This window comes from Schistocerca serialis, chromosome 2 (genome assembly GCF_023864345.2).
Source record: "Schistocerca serialis cubense isolate TAMUIC-IGC-003099 chromosome 2, iqSchSeri2.2, whole genome shotgun sequence".
Classification (NCBI taxonomy): Eukaryota; Metazoa; Arthropoda; class Insecta; order Orthoptera; family Acrididae; genus Schistocerca; species Schistocerca serialis.
Window position 1 is genome coordinate 702,049,970 of NC_064639.1, and position 26,046 is coordinate 702,076,015.

The 26,046-nt window shown below is 40.5% G+C and overlaps 1 protein-coding gene across 1 annotated transcript in view; it reads left to right on the forward strand.

The window, feature by feature from the left end:
• LOC126457851 (probable aconitate hydratase, mitochondrial) overlaps positions 1 to 26,046 on the forward strand; it is a 167,034-nt gene that overhangs the window by 99,547 nt on the left and 41,441 nt on the right. Inside the window, exons 9-10 of the mRNA XM_050094491.1 lie at positions 5,742 to 5,899; positions 18,237 to 18,495. Coding sequence (XP_049950448.1) covers positions 5,742 to 5,899; positions 18,237 to 18,495 — 417 coding nt within the window. The remainder of the gene's footprint in view (positions 1 to 5,741; positions 5,900 to 18,236; positions 18,496 to 26,046) is intronic.

Genomic DNA, 26,046 nt, shown 5'->3' on the forward strand with positions numbered 1-26,046 from the left:
GCTGAGCAGGGCGTGACGGCTGTCCATAGGGTCATGAAAAAGGTCAACAATGACCTTGTACCGACCCGGACACTTTTCTTGACCTTCGATAGTGTTAAGCTACCATCGCGCATCAAGGCGGGCTATGAGGTTATTTCTGTTCGCCCCTATGTCCCAACACCTACGCGCTGTTACCAGTGTCAGCGTTTCAATCACACTCGACAGTCTTGTTCCAATGCGGCTAAATGTGTCACTTGCGGCAGGGATGCCCATGAGGGTGACTGTCCACCTCTGTCTCCTCGTTGTGTGAACTGCCAGGGTGACCATGCCGCATCCTCCCGCGACTGTCCTGTCTATAAGGAAGAACGCTGTATCCAAGAAATTCGGGTCAAAGAGAAAGTGTCCACCGCGGCTGCTCGCAAGCTATTTGCTAGTAGGAAGCCCACGCTGCTCCCAGCGGGGAAATACAGTACTGTCCTCGCCTCTCCTCGGACTACCAGGGAGGTGGCAACCCAGACATGCGATCTGACCTTCAGCACCACGGTCGTCCGTTCGGCCAGTGCTAAGATCGCCCGGTCGACGTCTCCTCTTCCTCCCGTCACCCCTCAGACACAAGCACCTTCATCAGCTTCTGCCAAGATGAAGACCCAGAAGTCAGATGCACGGGCCTTTAAGAAGGAACCGTCCCGTGCAGACTTCCTACGTACCTCAACCTCCCAGCCTTCGACCGGTACTTCCACCAAACGTACTTCCAAGAAGGCTCCTAGGAAGCACAGTTCTCCTTCTCCGCCACGGCGCATTTCTTCTCCTGCGCCACCCAGCGGTTGCCGCCCCAGGCTGTCATCCGTTTCGCCTGGCCGCACCGCTGGTAGCCGAACATCTGGCTGTTCACCGGCGGAGGAAGCTCCCCCTCCCGACCATCTTCCCAAGATGGCCGATGAACCTATAGACCCAATGGACGAAGACTGTCCGCCTACTGATAGCGGCGGCAGTGCTCGCTCGAAGCCAGGCCCTCCGCGGCCTTCGAGGTGACCCCTTCTTTTATCTTCCTTTTCTTACGATGGCACTTATTCACTGGAATATTCGCAGCATTCGCTCCAATCGAGAGGACTTGAAGTTGCTGCTCCGCTTGCACCGTCCGCTCGTCGTAGCCCTCCAGGAAACGAAGCTACGCCCATGCGATCAAATTGCCTTGGCACACTACACCTCTGTGCGTTTTGACCTACCCCCTGTGGTAGGTATCCCGGCTCATGGAGGGGTTATGTTGCTGGTCCGGGATGATATTTACTATGATCCCATCACGTTGCACACCGGCCTGCAGGCAGTTGCCATCCGCATTACTCTCCCCACTTTTACGTTTTCCATTTGTACCGTTTACACTCCATCGTCATCTGCCGTTACCAGGGCAGACATGATGCAACTTATTTCTCAGCTACCTGCACCATTTTTGTTAACTGGAGACTTCAATGCCCACCATCCCCTTTGGGGCTCTCCAGCATCCTGCCCGAGGGGCTCCCTGTTAGCAGACCTTTTCAACCAGCTCAACCTTGTCTGCCTCAATACTGGCGCCCCTACTTTTCTTTCGGACACATCTCACACCTATTCCCATTTAGACCTCTCTATATGTACTCCCCAACTTGCACGCTGGTTTGAGTGGTATGCACTTTATGATACATATTCGAGCGACCACTTCCCGTGTGTTATCCATCTCCTGCAGCATACCCCCTCTCCATGCTCCTCTAGTTGGACCATCTCCAAGGCAGACTGGGGGCTCTTCTCTTCCAGGGCGACTTTCAGGATCAAACCTTCACCAGCCGCGATCGTCAGGTCGCACACCTCACGGAAGTCATTCTTGCTGCTGCTGAATATTCCATCCCTCACCCTACTTCTTCTCCACGTCGCGTACCGGTCCCCTGGTGGACTGCAGCATGTAGAGACACTTTACGTGCTCGTCAACGTGCTTTACGCACCTTTAAACGCCACCCTACAGTGGCGAATTGTATCAATTATAAACGATTACGTGCTCAGTGTCATCGTATTATTAAAGAAAGCAAGAAAGCCAGCTGGGCTGCTTTCACAAGCACCTTCAACAGTTTTACTCCTCCTTCTGTTGTCTGGGGTGGCCTGCGCCGGCTATCTGGCACTAAGGTCCACTCACCAGTTTCTGGCTTGACGGTCGCGAATGACGTCCTTGTGGCCCCTGAGGATGTCTCCAATGCCTTCGGCCGCTTTTTCGCCGAGGTTTCGAGCTCCGCTCATTACCTCCCTGCCTTCCTCCCCCGCAAACAGGCAGAGGAGGCTAGGCCACCTAACTTCCGCTCCTCGAATCGTGAAAGTTATAATGCCCCATTCACCATGCGGGAACTCGAAAACGCACTTGGCCGATCATGGTCCTCCGCTCCAGGGCCTGATTCTATTCATATTCAGATGCTGAAGAACCTTTCTCCTGCGGGTAAAGGTTTTCTTCTTCGTACTTACAATCGCATCTGGATTGAGGGACATGTTCCCGCATGCTGGCGCGAGTCTATTGTTGTCCCGATTCCTAAGCCGGGGAAGGACAAGCACTTGCCTTCCAGTTATCGACCCATCTCGCTTACCAGCTGTGTCTGTAAAGTGATGGAGCGAATGGTTAACTCTCGATTGGTTTGGCTGCTCGAGTCTCGACGCCTACTTACCAATGTACAATGTGGATTTCGTAGGCGCCGCTCTGCTGTTGACCATCTGGTTACCTTGTCGACCTTCATTATCAATAACTTCTTGCGGAAGCGCCCGACCGCGGCTGTGTTCTTTGATTTGGAGAAGGCTTACGACACCTGTTGGAGGGCGGGCATTCTCCGCACCATGCATACATGGGGCCTTTGCGGTCGCCTCCCTCTTTTTATTCGTTCTTTTTTAATGGATCGACGGTTCAGGGTACGTGTGGGTTCTGTCCTGTCAGACACCTTTCGCCAGGAGAATGGGGTGCCACAGGGCTCAGTTTTGAGCGTCCCTCTCTTCGCCATCGCGATCAATCCAATAATGGATTGCCTCCCAGCTGATGTATCAGGCTCCCTCTTCGTGGACGATTTTACCATCTATTGCAGTGCGCAGTGTACATGTGTCGTGGAGCACTGTCTTCAGCGTTCTCTTGACCGTCTTTACTCCTGGAGTGTCGCCAATGGCTTCCGTTTTTCTGCCGAGAAGACGGTCTGTATTAACTTCTGGCGCTACAAAGAGTTTCTCCCACCGTCCTTACGACTCGGTCCCGTTGCTCTCCCAATCGTGGAGACAACCAAATTTTTAGGTCTTACATTTGACAGGAAACTTAGCTGGTCTCCACATGTGTCATATTTGGCTGCCGTTGTACCCGTTCTTTAAATGTCCTCCGTGTTCTCAGTGGTATGTCGTGGGGAGCAGATCGAACCGTCCTGCTTCGTCTATATCGGTCGATCGTCCGCTCCAAGCTGGATTATAGGAGCTTCGTATACTCCTCTGCACGGCCATCCATCTTACGCCGCCTCAACTCCATACAACATCGGGGTTTACGACTTGCGATTGGAGCATTTTATACTAGTCCCGTAGAGAGTCTTCATGCTGACGCTGGCGAATTACCACTCACCTACCGGCGCGATATACTGCTTTGTCGGTATGCCTGTCGGCTACTGTCAATGCCCGACCACCCGTCTTATCGCTCCTTTTTTGACGACTCTCTCGACCGTCAATACGGGTTGTATGTCTCTGCCCTGCTACCCCCTGGAGTTCGCTTTCGTCGCCTCCTTCAACACCTTAATTTTTCACTCCCTACAACCTTTCGAGTGGGCGAGAGCCACACGCCACCTTGGCTCCAGGCTCAGGTCCGCGTTCACCTTGACTTCAGCTTGCTCCCGAAAGAGGTTACCCCCAGTTCAGTCTACCACTCCCGTTTTGTTGAACTTCGTTCAAAGTTCATCAATATGACCTTCATTTATACAGATGGCTCAAAGACCAATGACGGGGTCGGGTGTTCCTTTATTGTCGGGGCACAAAGTTTCAAATACCGGCTCCATGGCCATTGTTCGGTCTTCAGAGCTGAGCTCTTTGCCCTCTACCAGGCTGTTCTTTACATCTGCCGCCACCGACATTCTGCTTATGTCATCTGCTCCGATTCCCTGAGCGCCATCCAGAGCCTCAGTGATCCGTATCCAGTTCACCCTTTCGTGCACCGGATCCAACGCTCTCTTCAGCAGCTGGTGGACGTCGGTTCTCCGGTTAGCTTTATGTGGGTCCCTGGCCATGTCGGTATCCCTGGGAACGAAGCTGCAGATGCCGCGGCCAAGGCTGCGGTCCTCCAACCTCGGACAGCTTCTTGTTGTGTCCCTTCCTCAGACTGTAGCAGGGTCATTTGTTGGCGCATTTTATCGCTGTGGCATGCCGATTGGGCTGCACTTACAGACAACAAGCTTCGGGCCTTGAAACCTCTTCCCACGGCTTGGATGTCCTCCTCCCGCCCTTCTCGGCAGGAGGAGGTCGTTTTGGCCCGGTTACGCATCGGACACTGCCGGTTCAGCCATCGCCATCTGCTGACGGCTGCGCCGGCGCCGTTCTGCCCATGTGGGCAATTGCTGACGGTCCGCCACATTTTAATGTCCTGTACAGATTTCAACACACTGCGTCTCGATCTTAACCTGCCATGTACTTTAGATGCTATTTTAGCCGATGACCCACGAGCAGCTGCTCGTGTCCTTCGTTTTATCAATTTGACACACCTCTCTAAGGACATTTGATTATGCTGTTTTTTAATCCTCTGCCTATCAGTCTGTCTTTTATCATGTTTTCCCTTTTAGTTGTTGTTTTAAACTTGTGCCTCGCGGTGCATTCTTAACGTAGTAAGGGCGCTAATGACCATTGAAGTTGTGGGCCCTAAAACCACAAAAAAAAAAAAAAAAAAAAAAAAACACCCACACACACACACACACACATTATTTGGCATATATAGGAGTCATATTACATATGACATGTTTGACTGACTTCACCCTTGAAACTATTTGTAATTAAATAAATAAAAAACTAAAATGGAGCTACTGAAAAGTTATTTCCTGGAACAAGCCTATACCAGTGTACACCAGGGATGGAGCTACCATCTTAGAGCCTATATTTTTCTGTTGGGGACATGTATCTTTAGACTTTGAGTCCCCGACTCTGTCCACAAGGCAATGGCTTTTGGTTCATCTGCTTATCTCTCCACTGGGATTGCATTCAACCTTCCATTGTCTTTCAAATCATGACGTGCTCACTGGTTGTTCAGTCAAAACTGATATCTATGGGGGCTGTACATTGCAGAATTTCATTTACACACAAAGATGACTGAATGATATCTTTGTTTTTTGCCACCTGTTATGTTCCTTTTGTACCACGAACAAGCCTTCCATATGATACAGGCTTGCTCATTCCTATGGTATAGTTGTCAAAAGGGACTGCCAATCAATATGTATATCAGTATCTTTTAGACACAAGTCTTTTTCTTTTATTCTTTTAGGTTTTCCTCTCTCCCTCTGATTTTTCTCCTCATCTAACAAATAACTGTCAATGACTGCATAAACATAATTTACTTTGTCCCTGCCAACTGAATTCTAATTATAATTCACTAATATTTCATCATCGTCACAGAGTCAAAAATAATGTATATAGCCTAATTTACTGAAAATTTGTACTCACTGTAACACTTAACATAAAAATTGTGTACCTTTCAGCACACATTGCCATGTATCATTATTCTGTTATTGACAAATCATTATCATTTCTAGGGCTCATTGGTAGCTGTACCAATTCTAGCTATGAAGACTTGGGTCGATGTTCAAGTATTGCCAAGGAAGCAATGAAGCATGGACTCAAATCTAAAATTCCTTTTTATATAACACCTGGGTCTGAACAAATTCGAGCAACGATTGAGAGGGATGGGATTGTAAGTACACCTCAGCAGTGTGCGATTTGCAGGGGGTGATTGTCCCCCCCCCCTCCCCCTCTGCATCAGACCATCCCCTCCTCTGGTTTTAGTTTATGCATCCCAACCTGGGATGTTTATTTCCCAAGCACTGGAGTAAAACTTTACGTATAATTTAAATTTGTGGAGCCGAACACTGAAAGTTTTTAATACAGTCTTACCATTAATACTATTAATATGTTTGCTTATTAATTTTGAAAAAGTGTTATGTAGTAGGTAAGCATTTCAAAACATTTAGAACTAAATGACAAGACGACGCACACCACATTTCCGTAGCATGGCACAATGTTGCAAGACGTCGCCCCAGCGTAAACGAGGCTTTAGAGCCAGGTCTGTATTGTATGGTGGATGTGATGTGTTGCGTACGAAACTAAAACCTGCAATCAGATCCAAACGTCATGGAAAAATGTGAAGAGGTGTCATCCTGCAGCAAGATAACACTCGCCCACATTCTGTCAAACGGACAGCCGACGCAATAAACGAATTGAGATTCGAGGTGCTGGAACATCCACCATACAGTCCAGACCTGGCTCCAAGCAATTTTCACATGTTTGGACACTTAACGGAAGCACTACAGGGAAGAAGATTTGAAAGTGATGAAGACGCCATTGCTGCGGTGCAAAATTGGTTACAGATGCAACCGATAAACGTATTTTTTTCTGATGAAATAAAAAAAACTTGTAAAACATCGGGAAAACTGCATTGAAGTTGAGGGATGTTACGTAGAAAAATAACGCATGTTTCAGTTTTCTATCATCAGAATAAGTACGCATACCTGTATGTAGATGATTTTGTAAATAAGCTTTACCTATAATGTACTTTTAAAGATATAATAAGGAATGGCTTTTCTAATAGTGCATACGCATGAATAGTGAGTTTCGGCATTAACATCAATTCATAAATAACTGTTTAACCATGGGTAACACCACAGTCCAAGCTAGTAACATATATAATTATACTAACCCACTAGGACATCCCCCCCCCCCCCCCCCCCCCCCCCCGCCCCACTGGTAAAACCACAAATCGCACACTGCACCTCAGTATGAAGTAAAATAATTTACAGCATATTTCATGTCGAATATTGATAGTCACATTAACAAGACTGATAATATTGCTAGCTTTTTAATAAATCCTTCTTTGGAGCTATAGAGTACATACACACACATGTAATACCTTAACGCCTGTATGACTACATTGTCCCAGTTACATGTACTATCACTACTGGCCTCCGCCTGACACAAGCCATCACTCAGTTGAGCTGCAGTGGCAGCATAGTGTAGTCATCCAGGACAAGGTAGCCATGCAGGTGTATGTGTGTGTATACATGTATGGGCTTGTGTATTTACAGCTCTAAAACTGGCAACATTCTCAGTCTTGTTTATATGCCTGTAAATGACTCAGTGCCTCTACTATTCAATGAGTTGTTACCTTTATTCCTTCCAGTAATTGTATTCAACCAAGGGACTTTAGATTACCATATTTGTGTTTCGTAACTGGTGCATTCATAATTGTTTACATTTTACTAAGACTTTCCATCGCTGTACCACATTCATAAAATACATTAACTTCAACATATACAATGAATTCCAAAACAAAGACTTCATTTCTTATAAACTCTTTCTTTATAAATTCCTTTCTGTCATAGAATTACTTTGCTTTTGATAATCTGCTAAATAGAGAAACATCATGAGAGGTCAGTCACTGGAGTAAAACTGGATCCCACTTTCACTAGTGTTTGTAAGGCATCATGAATGTGACATTTAAATTGTGTCATTTAAGCAGTATTTCAGTGTAGGCTGTACAAGTTTTTAATAAACAGTCTCTTTTTTAGAAATGTGTCCTACCAATAAATTGGTTCATGGCATTTCCTTGACTTACAACTCGACTTATGTGAGTTTTCCAGTATTGCTCCAGTGAAATGCTTCCTATCTTTGATATATAACAGTACCTATGTGATTATATTACCCCAGCTTCCAACATATCATTGAAGTGAGGCATTTTTGTTACATGACTGTCTCTTTTTATAGCTTACTAACTGTGTACTCTAATTCTGTTACATTTTCATGTTTCATGAATGAATGTAATTGATCAATAAACAGGTAAACAGACCAATACATACATTGGGCATTGGAGTAAGAAAAGGTACAATGAAGAACAGAGGAACTACATTTACTGGAGGTATTCCAGCAGAATTATTAAAATTCGGTACTGAGAAATTACCTACATGATATGTTAAGAAATAGGTTCTAAAAATGTTTAAATGGGGAAGATGTATCAGGCAAGTGTAAAATAAGTTATACTTCAATAACACACAAGAAAGTAAGAAAAAAAGCGAGTAAAAATTATAGCAGTATTCAGCTTAACAGTACCCTCAGTAGAAGAATTATCGAACATTCCTTAAAACAAGAGCGCAAAGAAATGAAGAACAAGCAGTCTTTAGAGCCACTATACCAATGATTGATGACTTTTTTGTGTATTACATATGATTGAAATGAAACAGTTCAAGCACAACCCCTTCATTTGGTATTCATATATGTAGATAAAGCTTGTATTTTTAACCAATCTATAGAAGAAATAAACAAAAAAATAATAACTGCAATTCACACACCATGAAAAAACTGCACATAAAAAAATTAAATCCAGCATATATTTGTCACCTGGATTTCAAGTTCCAAAAGGATCACACAAGGATGTTCTATTTCACCCACATCATATAAGATGCACACACAAGAAATTTTTTTTGCCTTGGAAGAAAAAAATTGTAAATATAAAGGTCCCAAAAATTGATAATTCATTACAGTTTGCCAATGACAACTGATTTTAGCCCAAGACTGTGATGGTACGGAGTATGTGGCCAGAAAATTGGTAAGTGAATATAAAGAAGTGGGACCTAAATATAATCATCAATAAAACAAAATGCAGGGTAACTGATGCTGTAAATGATGATTTAGTATTGTAAGATGGCTTGAGAACAATAGCAGTTACTGATGAATGCAAATACCAAGGTAGAATTTAAAAATTATGGAAAACAAGATAAAGAAGCCAGATCAACAAATATTCAGGAAAGATTACTATTTCTTAACAAAATGCAGCTCTATAGTATAGTACATAAGAACAATACTATACCAGGATATTTAGAACAATAGTTAGGAGGATTATTACAAGTAGGTCAAAAGTTTGGATAATGAAATGGCAAGTACAAGCAGTAGTCAGAAAGTTTTAATTAACAGCTCGAAAAAATCTAACTGGTACCATGAAACATGGTGATGTTATTGCTTCTTCAAAAGATATTCATTCTTCAATGCCACATATTTTTGCAGTGGTGCTTGACTTGGTGGAGACGTGGGTTGTAGAAGCCTGTAGTTTGGCTGTTCAGCAAACTTTGAATATCACTTCATTGTCATTCTGGAAATGCCTGCCACACAGCAGTTTCTTGCCCTGAGAAAAGCTGAAGGAGTTATTGGCTGTCATGTCAAGGGGATATGGGGGTATGACTGTGTCTTGTGTAGAATGAGCTAGGACAGTGTTCTTGAGCAAAAACACCTGCTTGAACAGTCTTCTGTGAAGCTTCATCTTGATAGCATCCTGAAATATAATTAGGAACTTTTAGTAGTACAATCCTGTGATGAGTTTCCCCTTATAAAGATAACCTGTTAGCACTACACTGTAACAGTCCCAAAAAAGCACTCAGCATCACTTTGCTAGATGATGGTTGGGTCATTACCTTATTTGATATTGATGCATCCACGTGTATCCACAGCTTGCTTTACTTCTTTGTCTGGGGATCATAGTGATATCTCCAGCATTTGTCTATGGTGACTCGGTAGCTGGATTGGCCTGAAACAGCTGCAACATTTCCACCATTGTCTCGATGCATGGGATTTCTGAATGGGTGTGATCGGTTGTGGAAATTGATGGACAGCTACCTTTTTCATTTTCAAAATATCATGTAAGACTCTGAAAACTAACCCACAGCTGATTTTCACCCTTTCCCTTATTGCGTTTATTGTTATATGCTGGTCTTTGAGTATAAGGGTCTCCACTTCTCTAACTATTCCTAGTGTGAGATGGTCTGACACTTTCTTTCTTTGTAATACAAACCTTTTAGATGACAGTGGAAGTGTATGTGCCGTCTACTGACAGTTATCATGCTGAATTGTCGCCATATCAGTCATCAAGGATTGCTGCCAATTGTGTAACTGTTGTGAAAGGAAATGATTATCCAAAACAAGGGCAAACTGTCGAATTTTGTAAAATAAGAGTTCACAGATTCTGGTCACAGTTGTTACCATTTTATGAATGTTAATACCTGTGAACCATGGTAAAAATTTTTTGAAAGTCTTTAAAATAAATGTATATGCAATGGATGAATTATGAGAATGATCAAATTAAATAATATTTTTTACTTTAACATAAGACTGTAATTTATAGAAATTTCAGGCTAATATGGTATTTTTTGCAACCAAAGGAAACACCAGATTTTGGTAGAAACATTGAGAAGTTTGGTATGTTGTGGAAGAACAACTTCTCTAATACACCCAAAATGAACATTGTAAAATTGAAAAATGAGGATTAGACCTGCATCAAGTGCCAAAAATCACATGTTTACCCACATCAGATGGCAAACCATAAGTCAGTCATTCAGTCATCATGTTCTGTAGGTCTCATTATGAAAGAAGGATGTGAAGTGAATCAGAGTATACATTAACATAGAGAAATAACTGTTTTAATAAGCATTGGTAGTCACTGAGAAAAAAATTTAAGATATTAAAACTAAACATTCAAAATATCTAAAAATTCAGAATATCTATGAAAATGCTTCTATAGCATTTATTTCAAACATTATCCTTATCGCTTAGTTCTGCTGACTGAATACTGTTGTTAACTGCTTTGTAAAGACAGCAGAGAGTGAAATTATGCAAAATAAAGTCAGTACTGTTTGTCACCTAGCCACCACACTGAAAAGTATTTTGAACTGTAAAATTTTCCAACCTTAACTTCTGAAGTGCTAATTGTTACATGTTATCAAGATGGGCTCAAAAAGAATTTCACACACAGAGTTTCGTTTAGCGCATGACCATTTATTCATGTTTAAGTTTTTAATATGAGTCCTTGTGATACCAAAATTTTAACTGTTTGCTGCTAACTAATAACAAGCATGTTCCTCCTCTGAGGTGTGTGTGGCATGATTAAGTTTGGGCACTTAATCAGATTGCTTGTGTTATCAGCGAACATAACATATTTTGAACAATCCTTAAGAACAAGTGTGGCTTGTGGTTTCCATACTGGGGAAGGCTGCGACATTTATCCATCAGAACTACCGTAGACCTCTGGCCACGCTACCGATCAGTCTGTCACCACAACCAAAATTTCAGGAGGGGGTGGGGGGAATATCACACTCTAGCCAAACATTTACTTGCTTATCTTCCATTTGTTTCATAATCAACTACTAAATAACATCTAAAGTTAACTCCACAATAACATGTATAGGTAGCTTATATCGCACAACATCACATTTCTCAACAGTTTACCACAACAATTAGTACTAAAGGACACATTTTGGAGAGATCTTTAATGTGGTGTATGTTAGCTTCACTGCGCGCTTAATGTTTTTGATATTTTCATTTCTAAACTTCAGACTTCAATGTTTTGAGCACTCAAACATGGTGTTTTGTGTTTGTGTGATGACACAGTGATGTTCCCATGATGTCACAGATCTTGTGCTGTGACTGGCTGAGATGAGCATCCTGAGCAATTGCCATGGTAATTTACACACTGTATTTGTTGTATTTATACTTGTGTATTACCAAAATATGCACTTTAAGTGGTATAGCACACATGACAGCTGCATTGTACACCGCCCTGTTAAAATTGCATGTATACCCTTGCCTGGATTTACACTGTTTTTGTTCTTGATTACTGTTTACTTCAGGTCTGGGTGCACCTAGTTCCTTCACTTTCTTCCTAACCACACATTCCAAAATTTTACCTGATAAATTGCACACTGAATTCATATTGCATTGTTTTCAAAGTTGTGATATACTTCTGTTATTCGCAAGCAAGTAAAACTCACTAAAATCATGCATAATACACTTCCAAAAAGAAACTTCCTAATAATGCACATTACCCGCAGTCAACTAGCAAGGAAACTAAAGGCACGGGACATATTTCAGGCAGGGGTATTTTTGCGCACTTTTTACTCTAATCATTTATGAAACTCTCACTAGGTAGTGATACTTACGTTACTGTACTCCACTGCACTCTGGCGAGACATTTGCAAACTAATTCCAATGGCAGATAAAATAGCCAATAGCAGAAACAAAAAAACTCTAAAAAACTATCAAAACAATAATACTAAATGTCAATTAATGACTTATCAAAGTGTAATAGAGATATAGAGAGACAGGGATTCAATAGCAAAGTTTCAGCAACTTGGAATGTGAAAATTTTGTGGAGGTTGGTAGGACACCCTTAGGCTGAAACCCCAGAGCCTTCAGGATGCCCATAAGAGTTGTACTCCGAGGAAACCACGTCCCCAGACCTCTGCTGCACAAAGCTGAGCTGTATTTCTAAATGCAGCCTTAAGACTAGCTGCTACCTGTTTGAAAAACATTGTGTGATATCACATATCAACAGTCCCAAAAAGATTGACAGGCATCATTTAAATCTGTGTGGCAATATTCGAAATACATTCTGATAATTGAAATTCTGTAATACATTATTGAGAAATGTGAATTAATATATATTTTGGGACAGCTCTGTCTCAGATCCTTTAATTATGAGCCATGCCTTCTTTAGAATCAATGGAAGGCCATTTATCTAGTTTTTGAAGAGAAGGTGACCCAGTACCTAACTTTCTAGTAATCCATATTTTCACTCCACCCATTATGAATGTAGTTTCTTTCCTCTGCTACAGTTTGACAATGTGACCTCTGACTTCTTTTATGGAGGTAAGGCTCCATCCATGCATAGGAATATCATTAATGCCATAAAATATGAGTTTCAAAGTAGATTATTGTGGTCTGCACAATCAGACACCATAGTAAGGTCATTGAATATGCTGAGATAATAGTTTGTGATTACACCCCTGACATGACTTAACTTATAATATTATATATGGCTTTCACTGTAGAGAAACCTTTGAGAAAATCAACCTGGTAAGCAGTTAACAAGTTACTCTGCAAAAAAAAAGAGTCAGTATTTTATTGTTGCCTTCTTCCTCACAGAGCTTTAAAGTGACTGGAAGATGTTGTGCAGTTATAGCTCAAGGGTAGTCCTCCTAAATCAGCATAACATTGTAATAACCTGTTAGAAACACCATCATAGTCGGAAGACTTAGCAATTATGTTTAATAACAATGATTTTTGTAATTTTGAACTAATATTTGTGGGTGATGTAAACAGTGTCTTCTGGAGTAAATCTAATGCATAAGTATTTAATTGCTCTTTAACAGGTGAAATGTTAGCAGCTATGGTGCAGAAGCAATAATTAAAATTGTTGGTAATAATTTCCATTGAGTCACTATTTAAACTTTGGATATTGCCTGGGAACACAATTATATCCACCTGATTTCCTGTTTTGTAATGCTCTACATCATTTTGTGAGTTATTTATTGCATGATTTATTTTCTGTTGTTGATGACCCATGAAAAGGTTCACATAGGAGGGTGCCACGTGGTTGCCAAAGCCATGTTGCAGATTTCCTTGAGTATGATCCTCTCAAAGAAAAAGTATTTCTGTGTTAGGATTTACTTTGCCAAGTATATGGGTAATGAGGAGATGGATTTGGAATCGGTAGAATGTTGGGAGAGATAGTGTTTGAGGTCATGGGCATGGGGAATGTTGGTGTGTAGGAAGTGATGTCAACAGTGACAAATAGGGATCCAGTTGGGAATAGCTGAGGGACAATGAAGGAAGTTTTCATGTCTTTGATTTAGGAAGCTAGGCTGTAGGCATTGGGTTGACAGTGTTGGTCAATAATAGCCAAGAATCTTTCAATAGGAGCACAGTAATCAACTACAATGAGGCATTCAGGATTTATAATGTTTCAGTTCCTTTTTTTTGGGGGGGGGGGGGGGGGTCTTAAGCACTTGAGTGCTGGATTTCTGGAATGATAGCACAATGGCAAGGGGCTTGTAGGTGGAAGAGTCCAACAGTTCCTGAATGCCTTAGATAATATAATCACTATGATTAATCACTACAGTGGTGAAGCCTGTGTCTGTAGGGAGGAATGTTTAAAGCAGGCTCTGCTTTAAGGTTTGGGATGGCTGCTCTGTTGAAAGTTCAGTGTTTTGGGGAATGGAACTAGAAAAGGAGGTGAGGACAAGTTAGAGGTAAGGAATTCCTGGAAGATACCTAGGGGAAGGTTTAGCAGAAGAGGTAAGGATCACAGTTTGATGGTATGAACCGGGATGGCAAAGGTTCTGTGCTAGATTTTGACTGACTCCAGTTGGAAAGCTGGTGGCGAAAAAGTGTTTCCATGGTAGGAAGTGGAGAATGAGAGTAGATCTTTGGTGAGTCCAGCATGACTTAACTTGGGTGTGTGGCTGAAGGGGAAGTGTTTGGATAGTACTGAAACTTCTGTAGGACTGAGATTTTTGGTGTGTTGGCTGACAACAGTGTTTGAGTTTGTTTGGAGTCTGGGACATGAGGAATGTTAGGAGGTAGCTTTGAGGGATGGGACAAAATGAAAACACCAGCATGGCATGGTCACACTCTTCCAGATGCTGGAGGACTAGGCTTTCAGTTTGGTAGATAGAGTGCATATAGCTGGGGCTACCTAGTAACAATATCTTGCAGAGGGAGCAGATATAGTTCATTAGTGAGGGGCCTTCACAGGCAGACATTACCTCCCTCTTCCCCAAATCCAGTCTGCAAACAAATTTCCTGTGTCTTATCCTCACATGCCCCTATAGTGACTGGAAGTGAACAAAACCATGAATGACTTGAGAAGCTGCAGAGACTAGCCAATGGGCCAAGGGCATCAACAGCAAGCTGCCAGAGAATAAACAAACAAGTGGACAACAATGAGAGAAAGACAGCAGACAATTGAAATGGCATGGTGGAATGAGTCCTATGAGTAAACCTACACTAGCCCACCCTGATAGCCGTGTGGTCTAATGTGCTGCTTCCCGAGCAGGAAGGCATGCCAGTTTGTGGCACGAATCTGCCCAGCGGATTAGTGTCGAGGTCCGGTGTACAGGCCAGCCTGCGGATGGTTTTTAAGGCGGTTTTCGATCTGCCTCTGCGAATGCAGGCTGGTTCCCCTTATTCTGCCTCAGTTACACTATGTCGGCAATTGGTGCACAAACACTGTCTCCACATATGCGTACACCACAATTACTCTACCACGCAAACATTGGGGTTACACTCCTCTGGTATGAGATGTTCCCAGGGGGGAGGGGATGGGGTGTCCACTGGGGGCCGAACTGCACAATAATCCTGGGTTCATTGTGGGGCGACAGTGGAGGTGGACTGCTGTGGCCTGTTGTGGGGTTGTGAACCATTGAGGGCTATGGCGGGATGAAACCTCTCCGTCATTTCTAGGTCCCCGGTTTAATACACAACACACAAACCTACACTAAAAATCTAAGATGTAGCTGTTGAGGTTACACTTACTAGCACTCTTTTTTCCTCATCAACTGGATACGCAAATGATGAACAAAAAGTACACAATCATACAGTCCAAGCATAGCCTGAGTCCAAGGTGGCAGTACTATGCGGACGATATGGAGCACCAGCGAGATCTGCCATTTGCAGCAGAGTGCCCTCTTATCAGGCAGGTCAGTCATGGGATCCCATCAGGTGATGTGGCAATTACTTAGAGAGCATGAGTTCTTTCTGGCTTTTGTCTTGTGGTGGCCACTTGTGGCTCTGCTTGCCACTGATAGTGTGGGCAGCACCTATGGACTGATTTAGGTTAGTTGTGATAACTCCACCTTGCTATCTGAGACAGTTACATCATTAGGAAATCCAGAACAAAAATAATGATGTGTAGCAAGATAAATACCATAGTGTAGTGGAATCACAACTGACTGACTATGTGGCTGTGCTGCTGACTTTAAAGGACAGCTGTGATCCTTGATAGGTCAGTAGGATGTGCATGTCTGCGTAACCAGCACTGCAGCAATGACGGCAGTGCTCACAGGATACAGCAGTGCCATCTAGCAAGCCAACTTCGAGGTCCATGTTTTCCGACAGACTTTCACGCTCATTGGGCCAGGATACCAGAGCACCTAATCCTCCATCCTCCCTCTGTAACAACTTAATCATATCCTTTTCCAGGGTTTGGCCACTTATCATGATGCCTAGAAATGAGGAACATCTTATCCACAATCTTCTTCACCCTCCCATAGTGGTATTCTGTTGCCTAGTCAATGTACCTTAGTTCATCCTTATCACACCTACTGTGAACCTTTGCCATGTGAGACATATCCTTTTGGAAGACTTGTGTGCAAGATCTATATGATGCAACCACCCAGTAAATTCTACTCATTCCGTCACAGGCTTGTCCTATCTTATCAGAGGCATGGCCAGCTGTCAAAGCAGCCACATCATATACCAGCTCTGCTTTAATCCCTGCACTGTATTTTATGTGGACACAAACACCAACCAGCTGCCCACTCTCCTAAATGGTCACTGCCAAACTGTGGCTAAGAATAGAGTTAATCTAATCATCTAGTCTTGCTTTGAAGTTCAACATGCTCAGTTTCAATGTCTGCTTCACAACCTATGCCACCTGATCCTTCCACAAACATCAGATTTTCTGCACTACAGAGATGGAAATTGTCCATGCAACACATTCTTCAGTCCTGTAATCCTCCTGTTCTCAATCTCCACTACTTCCTGCCCCACACTTACCTCTGCCCCTGCCTCATGACTATTAACTTCCCTCATTCTATACTCACACACTCCTCTCCACAGTCTCCTTCTTCATCTGTCTTGTCTCTCCTCTTAGTCTACTTCTCCATTTCATAGGGCTGTGCACACAACTGTCCCTATATGTAGCCACAACAATCTCACTAGTGTCATGCCTGTATCATATTCATCTGCTGCATATCCCTTCCAGCTTTCAGCCCACTTTCCCATACTCTTACTCCATCTCCCCACCTTCTTTCTCCCCTCACCTACTCTACCCAACACAATCTCTTAGTACAATATAACTAACTGGGACAATGTAGCTGCCTCCCCCCAGGCCCTGGATCCTGAACACTTCCAATTTCATTTCATTTTTCAGGGTATTTATTTTTTATTTGTTTTACAAGCACTAGGAGAGATAGGAGTATTTATGTACATTATTTACTTCAGTCTGTAATAAAAATGCAGTCTCACAGCAATGCATGAAAATGCAGAATCAACAGTAATCACAGGATACACAGTAGATTATTATTTGTTGAATTTACAGCAGACTACAAAGTGTAGTTAAGTTCCAGTGAATATGCTTCTATTTAGATGAAAAAAAGGAAGTTGTATCACATAATTTGAAAAGAAATCTGGTGGATTTACATCAAACTAAAAAGTGTCGTGTAGGTATGATGAAAGCACTCACTTGAACTGACAATGAAGATGTGTCCATTTGTTGAAATGTCATTGTTAAACACCGCACTGAAATGATAAACAAGCATACATCTCAAAACATCTATAGAAGTTGGCTACACCACAGGTAAATCAGTGCTGAACAGCTGTAGCAGTCAACGAAGCAATTGCAGAAACTTTGTGGTACAATTTTTGAGCTACATTTCAAGACAAAGGAAATCTATGCTGGCACAAAATAACTGTCAATGCTGCAGATTACGATGCTAGTAGAATTTAAAAGGTCAGACATTCTTGAACATCAAACTGTTATATAGAATCAAACTACTACAGTTGAATTTCGATATACTTGTTAACAGAATAAAGATAATATTGCATCAGTAAGAGTTTAAGGTTGGATTTAAAGCTTGCCTCTGATTTGCTTAATTTTATGTCATGATGCAAGTGCACGACTTGAAAGGAAGGAAAGAGGAAGAAAGAACATGTGAATTTAATTTCCTTCCCATTATCTAGCAGTAGATTTTTTTATACTATTTTGTCTGCAGTGGCAGTTTCCCATGTACATTAATATTCTCAATGTCGTGTATAATTTTCTTGTGACATTTTTCAGACTTTTATATTTTGGAGACTTTGGAGTAGCTTTTTGTGTGTGTATTGCTTGACAGACCTCTTGACAGACCTACTGTTACACCAGTTCTACAGCCAAGTTATTAACGTTAGTATTCTTAATGGTGATATTTCAAATAATGTTGTTATTAATTTTGCAGGCAGAAACATTACGACAATTTGGAGGAACACTGTTGGCTAATGCCTGTGGACCTTGCATAGGACAGTGGGATCGCAAAGATGTTAAAAAAGGAGATAAGAACACAATTGTCACTTCATACAATCGTAACTTCACTGGACGGAATGATGCCAATCCTGCAACACATGGCTTTGTGACCTCACCTGAGCTCGTCACTGCTCTGTCAGTGGCTGGCACACTTGACTTTGACCCTACCAGGGATAAACTGAAGAGTGTAGATGGTATGTTATCTGCATTCACCAATGTTAATTTCATGATAACTAACAGGCACTCATAAACAATTTCTGCTGTTTAACAGACCTGTAGAAAAGCTCTTTATAACTACAACCAGTTGTGTCAATACATACCGAGTGGTCCAGCACTGGTTGCTTGACCATCTCAGAAAAATTTTATATTTGCTTGGTGAATTCCCCAATGTTTAGTAGTCACAAAAATATTTTTTTTTTAAATTTATTGTTTATTATTTTGAAATGGCAGCCATATTTGTTCCAAGCCGCATGCATTTTTTCGTATTTGCAAGCATCTACATTTTTTACAATTATTCAGTAGTGGATTGTCCTAAGCCTTTCAGATAAAATGCCTTTAGTTCAGTACATTCTGGGCTACAAATTAACTTCATTATCACTTAGCTGAATGTATTCTTTAATATATTTTTAACTGTTCAAAGTTATCAGCTACAAATTAAAAAAACTCAATTTTTGAACAGTTTACCACAACAATTAGTACTAAAGGACACATTTTGGAGAGGGAAATGGAAGAGGATGTAGATGAAGATGAAATGGGAGATACGATACTGTGTGAAGAGTTTGACAGAGCACTGAAAGACCTGAGTCGAAACGAGGCCCGGGAGTAGACAACATTCCATTAGAACTATTGACGGCCTTGGGAGAGCCAGTCCTGACAAAACTCTACCATCTGGTGAGCAAGATGTATGAGACAGGCAAAATTCCCTCAGACTTCAAGAAGAATATAGTAATTCCAACCCCCAAGAAACCAGGTATTGACAGATGTGAAAATTACCGAACTATCAGTTTAATAAGTCACAGCTGCAAAATATTAACGCGAATTATTTACAGACGAATGGAAAAACTAGTAGAAGCCGACCTCGGGGAAGATCAGTTTGGATTCCGTAGAAATGTTGGAACACGTGAGGCAATACTGACCCTACAGCTTATCTTAGAAAATAGATTAAGGAAAGGCAAACCTACGTTTCTAGCATTTGTAGACTTAGAGAAAGCTTTTGACAATGTTGACTGGAATACTCTCTTTCAAATTCTAAAGGTGGCAGGAGTAAAATACAGAGAGCGCAAGGCTATTTACAATTTGTACAGAAACCACACGGCAGTTATAAGAGTCGAGGGGCACGAAAGGGAAGCAGTGGTTGGGAAGGGAGTGAGACATGGTTGTAGCCTCTCCCCGATGTTATTCAATCTGCATATTGAGCAAGCAGTAAAGGAAACAAAAGAAAAGTTCAGAGTAGGTATTAAAATCCAGGGAGAAGAAATAAAAACTTTGAGGTTCGCCGATGACATTGTAATTCTGTCAGAGACAGCAAAGTACTTGGAAGAGCAGTTGAACGGAATGGACAGTGTCTTGAAAGCAGGATATAAGATGAACATCAATAAAAGCAAAACGAGGATAATGGAATGTATTCAAATTAAGTCAGGTGATGTTGAGGGAATTAGATTAGGAAATGAGACACTTAAAGTAGTAAAGGATTTTTGCTATTTGGGGAGCAAAATAACTGATGATGGTTGAAGTAGAGAGGATATAAAATGTAGACTGGCACTGGCATGGAAAGCATTTCTGAAGAAGAGAAATTTGTTAACACTAAGTAGTTTTAAGTGTCAGGAAGTCGTTTCTGAAAATATTTGTATGGAGTGTAGCCATGTATGGAAGTGAAACATGGACAATAAATAGTTTAGACAAGAAGAGAAAAGAAGCTTTCGAAATGTGGTGCTACAGAAGAATGTTGAAGATTAGATGGGAAGATCACGTAACTAATAAGGAGGTATTGAATAGGATTGGGGAGAAGAGAAGTTTGAGGCACAATTTGACTAGAAGAAGAGATCAGTTGGTAGGACATGTCCTGAGGCATCAAGGGATCACAAATTTAGCATTGGAGCGCAGCATGGAGGGTAAGAATCGTAGAGGGAGACCAAGAGATGAATACACTAAGCAGATTCAGAAGGATATAGGTAGCGGTAGGTACTGGGAGATGAAGGAGCTTGCACAGGATAGAGTAGCATGGAGAGCTGCATCAAACCAGTCTCAGGACTGAAGACCACAACAACAACAACAACAGTTTACAAAGAAAGACTAATTTCTCAGCATTAATATTTTTTCTGCTATTACACTGTATAGAATAGTTACCTTTTACAGAGTATCAATGGTGAGCATCTTACACTTAAAAAAATGCACTATTTAAATTTTTTTTTTTTTTAAATTTTTCCATTACGTGGCCAACAGTATCTTTGTTGGGGGACCAGATAAAAATCTGAAAATTTCACAGTTAATAGACCTTTATGATATCAAACTTCAGTATAAATTTCAACTTCAAGATTCAATTGTAAGTTATGGAAAAAAGATTAGACACACGAGTCAGAAATACGTTTTTTAACATTTGCAATATCCGGTAGGCTAATCAAATAAAGTATACCAATTACATAATGTAACACACCACATTACACTAGCTAATGGTTATTTGTCAAAACAATGCTGTGGTAATTGTTTCAGCAGGCTAACAATTTCATCTGCAAGCCTACACAAGTCTGATTGTTGTTTTCCTCCTTACACCAACAATTGTCTACTCACACTTATTTAGCTAGAAGTTCTTGAAGTGTGGAGTTGAAAAATGGTGTCTCAGTTTTCTGTTGGTGTTATTATTACTGAAGCATGTCATAAAAGTGTCTATGGAGTGTATCCTAAAGACATTACTTTAATCAAAGATTAAAGTGAAGAAGAAAAAGTGTTGTTTTACTTATGAGTTGGCCCAGCAGTCAAATCAACATGCAAGTACCATGAAATTAAATACTTAAAAAAATTTCATCACCTTTTTGGTCAGTCTTGCATGGACCCTTTTGAGAAACATAAGAAACCTATAACAAAAGGTCTGCAAGAAATAACATTTGATCATTATTCTAAAAATAAAAGCCCTTTTGTCAATCTCGTACCGGGAATATCTTTGTGTCCAACATGTTATTCTAAGATATTTGTAATTCACCAGAGAAAGGATAGAGAAATCTCAGATACAGAATTTTGTGACTTATCAGTAACCATTAAAAAAGTAGATACAGCTTGTGAAATCCTGGGTACATCGTCTGCTAGTAAAATTAGAAAACTAAGTCAAGATAAAAGACCAAATTAGAAAAATAAGTCAAGAAAAAAGACCAAGTGCCTTGAATACAAAAACTGAGAAAGTGGCAGCTACAGTCAAAAAGAATTTGGATGTTTCATTTCAAAATACAATTTGTACTAAAACAGATGGAAGTTCTAAAACTTCACCAACCGAATATGATGATTTGATAGAAAAACTAAAAACTAAAGGCAGTACTTCAAACAAAGTGGATAAAATTAAGATTTTCAGTTTACTGCCAAATTCTTGGAGTCGAGCAAAAGTTAGTGATGGATTTAAAGTGTCAGAACGTCTTGCTAAGTTAACAAGGCAATTAGTACAGAACAGGGAATTTTACCAGAATTACAAATGAAAAGTGCATCTAATTTGGTAGATGAAAACACAATCAATAAAGTTATTAATTATTATGACGATGACAATAACAGCCGTCTGATGTCTGGCAAAAAAGACTGTGTTTCTGTGAAAGAAAATGGTTCTAAGATTCAAAGACAAAAAAGGTTAATATTGTGTAATTTAAATGAACTATTCACTGAATTTTAAAAAGAAAATCCTGACATTAAAATAGGAAGATCAAAGTTTTCTGAGTTGAGACCAAGATGGTGTACTGTTGCAGGGGCATCTGGCACCCGTAATGTTTGTGTTTGTTTGTATAATCAGAACGTAAAGTTGATGATAGATGGGGCCAATCTTAGAGTTGACTATAAAGACCTTTTGGAAGTTATGGTATGCAATATTGACAGTTGCAATTGGATGATCAAGGGAAAATGTGAAGTTTGTCCAGGCAAACAAGCCTTACTTGACATGTTTGAAAAATCCAAAGAAGATGATTTAATGACTGACAATATAAAATACAAACAATGGGTGACACAAGACGGAACTAAAATGGGTGGCTAACCTTGAAAATCTGAAAATGCATCATTTTATTGCAAAAGCTCAATGTAAATTTTTGAAAGACAAAAAGCAAACCTTGGCAGCTGCTGAATTCTTACTTCTTGCAGACTTTTCTGAAAATTATTCCTTTGTTGTTCAAGATGAAGTACAAGGGCACCACTGGGCAAACAAACAAGCCACAGTTCATCCATATGTATTCTATTATAAAGATGAAGATAAATTAATGAGCCACAGCTTTTGTGTCACAAGTGATTACCTTGAACACAACACTACAGCAGTGCACATTTTTCAACTAAAATTAACAAACTACATTAAACAGCAACCACCCTTCCACAAAAAAAAAAAAAAAAAAAAAAAAAAAAAAAAAAAAAAAAAAAAAAAAAAAAAAAAAAAGTCAATATAAAAAAAATTATTAACGTCTCCTTTCATAAAGAAGATTTTGGGTTTGATGTAGAATGGCACTTTTCCACTTCATGCCATGGGAAGAACACTTGTGATGGTGTCGAGGGTATAACAAAGTGAGCTGTCACAAAAGCAAGTCTGCAGCGGACCGATGACAATCATATCATAACACCCCAAGAAATGTTTGAATTCTGTAAAAAACATATCAAAGGAATTTCCTATGTTTTTGTACAATGTGAGGAAATACAAGAAGTCTCTGACAGTGTCTTGAAGAAAAGGTACAACACTTGTCAGAAGATTAAAGGCACTCGATCTTTTCATTGTTTTGTACCCCATTCACACAACTTACTGAAGTGTAAGAGCACATCAACTTCACCTGATAGTGAGCTTCATCAGTGTGGAAAACTTGTACAACTGGTTTTTCAAAATAAAGATATAGTGGCTTGTGTTTACGATGAACAGTGGTCGACTGGTGAAGTTGATAACATTGACTGTCAAAACCAAGATGTACATGTATTTTATCACCCTCCAGCATCAAGGACATCTTTTAAGAAAGATGAGAAGGATCAAGTTCGGATGCCACTTAAAAATGTACTAAGGAAGCTGTCTCCCATGGAATTTACAACTGTGACTGGGCGACCTTATGATCTAACACCCAAACTGAGTGAACAAATTTCTCAAATGTTCAATGAGCGATGTACTACAAACAAATAACAAGAGAACAATATAATGTAATTAGTAGGCCTATTTTCAATAAAAAAGTAAGTAATCATAGATATGATTAAATTATATACTGTAACTGATATATTTTATTCCATAAGCCTAGATATCGCAGATGTTAAAAAACATATTTTTGACTCGTGTTTGTAATTTTTTTTTTCCATAACTTCCAATTGAATCTCAAAGTTGAAATTTATACTGAAATTTAATATCATAAAGGTCTATTAACTGTGAAATTTTCAGGTTTTTATCTGGGTTGATAGAAGAGACAGATAGGATCAAATGGAGAGCAGTGGGCTTCGTTACAGGATCATTCAGTAATTGCGAAAGTGTTACGGAGATGATAGATAAACTCCAGTGGAAGACTCTGCAAGAGAGACTCTCAGTAGCTCGGTACGGGCTTTTGTTGAAGTTTTGTGAACATACCTTCACCGAGGAGTCAAGAAATATATTGCTCCCTCCTACGTACATCTCGCAAACAGATCATGAGGATAAAATCAGAGAGATTAGAGCCCACACAGAGGTATACTGACAATCCTTCTTTCCACGAACAATACAAGACTGGAATAGAAGGGAGAACCAATACAGGTACTCAAGGTACCCCGCCACACGCCATCAGGTGGCTTGCGGAGTATGGCTGTAGATGTAGATGTAGATGTAGATTTTTGCTTATATTTTAAATGTAGTCATGTCATACTGTAGCAGTAGATGGGTGACACGGCATCTGATCGCCGGGCAACAGAGCACTCGCTGACCGGCATCTACTGTGTTGCATAGGTGGTCATCACGTAAATGATACACCCAGCATCTCAGGGCCCATCTTGAAGTTTTTTAGACAAATGCTGACTTTCACATGAGGGTTGGAGCTTTAACAGTGGCAGGTATATCTTTACAACTTGTACAATACAGGTTCCAATGTTCCAACATTCCAGTGTTATGCTATCCTTCAAAGTAGTCACTATCATTGTGTATAATCCATGGCTAGCAATGTGGAAGTTGTGGGATACCCTTAGTGGTGCCAGCTGTATTAATAATTTGAGTGCAATGGTCCATCGCCTGTTAAATTCCTGTAACACTTTTCTGAAGTGCATGGCTTGAAGTGCTTCCTTCAATTTGAAGTCATCAGGGCTTAAGTCTGGAAGGCATGGTGGGTGGTACAGCACTTATCAACCCCTTCAACTGAACAAATGAGGCACAACTTATGCCATATGTGCCCAAGCACTGTACTGCAAAATGATGGGTGGGTCCTGCAGAAACTGTTGCCACTGCTTTCTCTAAACTGTTCAGTTTTGGAACCACCCTGTGACCAGCTTAGAGAAAGAAGTGGCAATACTTGCTGCAGGGCCAGCCCATCACTGTGCAGTGCAATGCTTGTGAGCATGACACAAGTTGTGACCAATTTGTTTGATCAATGGGGCTGGGAAATACTGTACCTCCCATCACATTCCCTGGACATACGCTCTTGTAACTTCATCTTGATTAGTGGATGAAGGAAGCACTTCATGGCATTCATGTCAGAACTATTACAGAGATTCATCAGACAATAGACTGCTCCACTCAATCTATCAACACAACTGGCACTGCTAAGAGTATCCAGTGACCTCCACATCACTGGTAATGGGTGATACACAATTCTGGTAATTACTTTGAAACAGTAAAACTTTGAAACATATAACTGTTTTGTACAAGCTGTAAATAAATAGTTGCACTTTTATAAAGGTCCAACATGGTATTTACAATTCCCAAAATAGCACTGCACTCCCTTACACAGTGAACAAAAAGAACTAACAAACCAAGGCTCGTGAACCCTACTGATGTTAAAGTTTACAACAGAATGCCAGTCTACATCAGAAAGTTGGAAGACAAAATAAAATTATAACAGAATTTTAAAAAAAATTATCCAGACAATGTTTTTACTTGGTTATGTTCACCACTAAAAAGAACTAACAAACAAAGGCTCATGAACCCTATTGATGTTAATGTTTACAACAGAATGCCAGTCTACATCAGAAAGTTGGAAGACAAAATAAATTTATAGCAGAATTTTAAAAAAATTATCCAAACAATGTTTTTACTTGGTTATGTTCACCACTAACATTTCTTATATTAAGCAATAACTGAAGATAATGTATTTCACCCCGTAACATTTTCATTATATTTATATATTTAATGGAAAGTTGTTTTCTGGTGCAATCTTTACTGAATCATTGTGCGTAAAATGATTTTCTGATTAGGAAGAATAAAAGTAAAAGCTTATGAAGAACAGACTATGACTTATAGTAACAGATGTGTGCGTGTACATAAATTTGAATTACTATGTATTGCATCACTGTTTAATAGTCTGTGTTTATTATTTTATGTGTATTTTGTGCAGTCCATTACCTTGTGATGATTCCACATAAAA